The sequence below is a fragment of the Theobroma umbraticum genome, unplaced genomic scaffold, assembly GCF_002168275.2.
Source record: "Theobroma umbraticum cultivar Fairchild unplaced genomic scaffold, ASM216827v3 scaffold_67.0, whole genome shotgun sequence".
Classification (NCBI taxonomy): domain Eukaryota; kingdom Viridiplantae; phylum Streptophyta; class Magnoliopsida; order Malvales; family Malvaceae; genus Theobroma; species Theobroma umbraticum.
The window spans coordinates 2,681,712-2,683,867 of NW_018397262.1; the positions used below are offsets into that span (position 1 = coordinate 2,681,712).

General features: G+C 34.6%; 1 protein-coding gene across 1 annotated transcript in view; it reads right to left on the reverse strand.

Annotated features, from left to right (window-relative positions):
* Positions 1 to 2,156, reverse strand: part of LOC110419617 (S-adenosyl-L-methionine-dependent methyltransferases superfamily protein) — an 11,238-nt gene that overhangs the window by 5,206 nt on the left and 3,876 nt on the right. The window contains exons 4-6 of the mRNA XM_089784106.1: positions 898 to 1,046; positions 435 to 609; positions 1 to 29 (exon numbers count right to left, since the gene is read on the reverse strand). The exon at positions 1 to 29 is cut by the window's left edge and continues 55 nt beyond it. Of these exons, the coding sequence (XP_089640232.1) occupies positions 1 to 29; positions 435 to 609; positions 898 to 1,046 (353 nt within the window). The remainder of the gene's footprint in view (positions 30 to 434; positions 610 to 897; positions 1,047 to 2,156) is intronic.

Here is a 2,156-nt window from a genome sequence, read left to right on the forward strand (position 1 = left end):
TTTCCTAAACCTTTCCATCTTTCTGCACTCTAAACAAAAAAAGCATGATCATTGATTTCATCTCTAAAAGATGAAAAAATTAACCAAAAGCAATATAGTAGATAGTATTCGACTTTCAACCCCATTCTTTGTAACCATACATCGTAAATCTGTAACCCACCACAGTTCTAATCAGGCAGACTGTTACACTTCTTTCTTCTGCAGTCAAAGTAGAAATCCGCAATCAAAGGACTGCCTAGTATCTAACTTTTATTTATTTCGCCACTTTTATAAGTAGCATGTTCCTTATAGTTACCTACATTTCAGCTTACTGTTTTAAAGTGATCTTAGCTTAATGAATAAAACAAAAGAAAGAAAAAGAAGAATAACCCTCATGCATTTGGCATTCGCATCATAGTGCTTTGAAAGACAAGGAAGGCAAGTTGCACACAAACCTGACAAGCAAGATCACAAGAACTTTTTCCAAGTGAGAAACTAACAGTTTTAACACCACAACTCATTGGAAAACCATACTGAATGCCAGCATTTTCAAACCCTTCTTCAGATAGTAAGTTGTAGCAACAGCCAATGCTAATAACTGCTCCAACTTCTTCACACTCTAAAAGGGTCCTGATCAATTACATACGCATTCTATTAGAATAAGTACTAATTAAACATTGACAAAATACTATAATATTGGTAAAGTATAATCTAGCATTGCATCATTGCTACATGAAACAAAACTCAATAACATCAAATTACTAAAGGGTAACACTCAGGTGCAACAACTAGTACAGGAACACAACACGTGACAAATATGACTCAAATATAATCATCCTCGATTCTTTCCGCTATATTAAAACTTCTCTCTAGAGCTCCTAGCGCACTCTTATGTTTATTCTGTAGGACAACTCTAACTCAGCAGGAAGGTTGACATATGCTGATGTTGATCTTGCTTTCAACATTGCTTGATATATTTTCCACTCAACTTCACCATGCTCTCTTTTGAGCTCCATAAATGCATCATCAAAAAAAGCCTTACATCCTTCCACCCCTTGATTAGGACTCTGACAAATATGCTTTCACCTTAGGATATGAACCAGAAACCTGGTTTATCGCAGTAATGGCAAGACCAAATTCTATTTCCACCTCCACCATAAAGCATAACAATCACAGTAACATCATTTTACAATGGCTTCTCATTAGTTTAAGCCCCTACACTGCCTGGTGGAGGCAGTATACCCTTTCCTTTTCTCGAAAGAGTAAAGGAAGACATTATACCTTCTAGAATGTCTACTGGAGCTTTATCTTTCAATTTCACCAAACATCCTTACTTCAAGAGGTATTCCCCAAGGTTGGGCGACAACTTGTTTGGTTACTCTCCTTCCACATATAACAGACTTTAGCAACATTGCTTGTAAAAGAAAAAGCCCATATGCAGAGGCTACTTCACCCTATAACCGACACTTGGAAAAAGGAAAAAAAAGTTTCTATTTACTCTGATGAATGATCTAGGTAAAAAGGCCTGTTATCTATATTATGATAGCATTTATAGGATGAAAAATAATTGTGAAAGCAATTGATGCAAATAGTAAAATTAAGAGTGTGGAATATATTGTTAATATTTTTGTAGAATCTATTGAGGAAGTTGAAAAAGCAAATTTGGTTCAAATTGCAACAGAACATGCAACAAGCTTTGAAATGGCTAGATAAATCATGGAAGCAAAATACCCCATATATTTTGGACACCTTGGCTCCATTTGGTTAATGCATTTGCTATTTGCCTTTTGTTTTCTATTATCTTTTGTTTTGCTTTTTACTTTATTCATTTTTTGCATAAAAAGAAAAAGACAAATACCTAAAGCATCAACCAAATGGAGCCCTTGTGTAGTGAATAGCTTGTCTTTTGCTTTGAAGAGTATGTTTAAAGCATCCCAGAACTCAAATAATTTTCTTGAATGCAAATGGATGAGAAAATTGGTGAATATTGTGCAACAGGTTCAAAGCTTTATTGCAAATTATAATGTGCAATTATCCATATCTATTAGGCATTCGAAGTTGAATTTGTTGAATGTGGCTGAAACAAATAAAAATCTCCTGTCCCCACATTGTGCCTCATTTGGTGCCCCTTTTATACTATTGCACCATGTGTTCAATATATATATATATATATATAT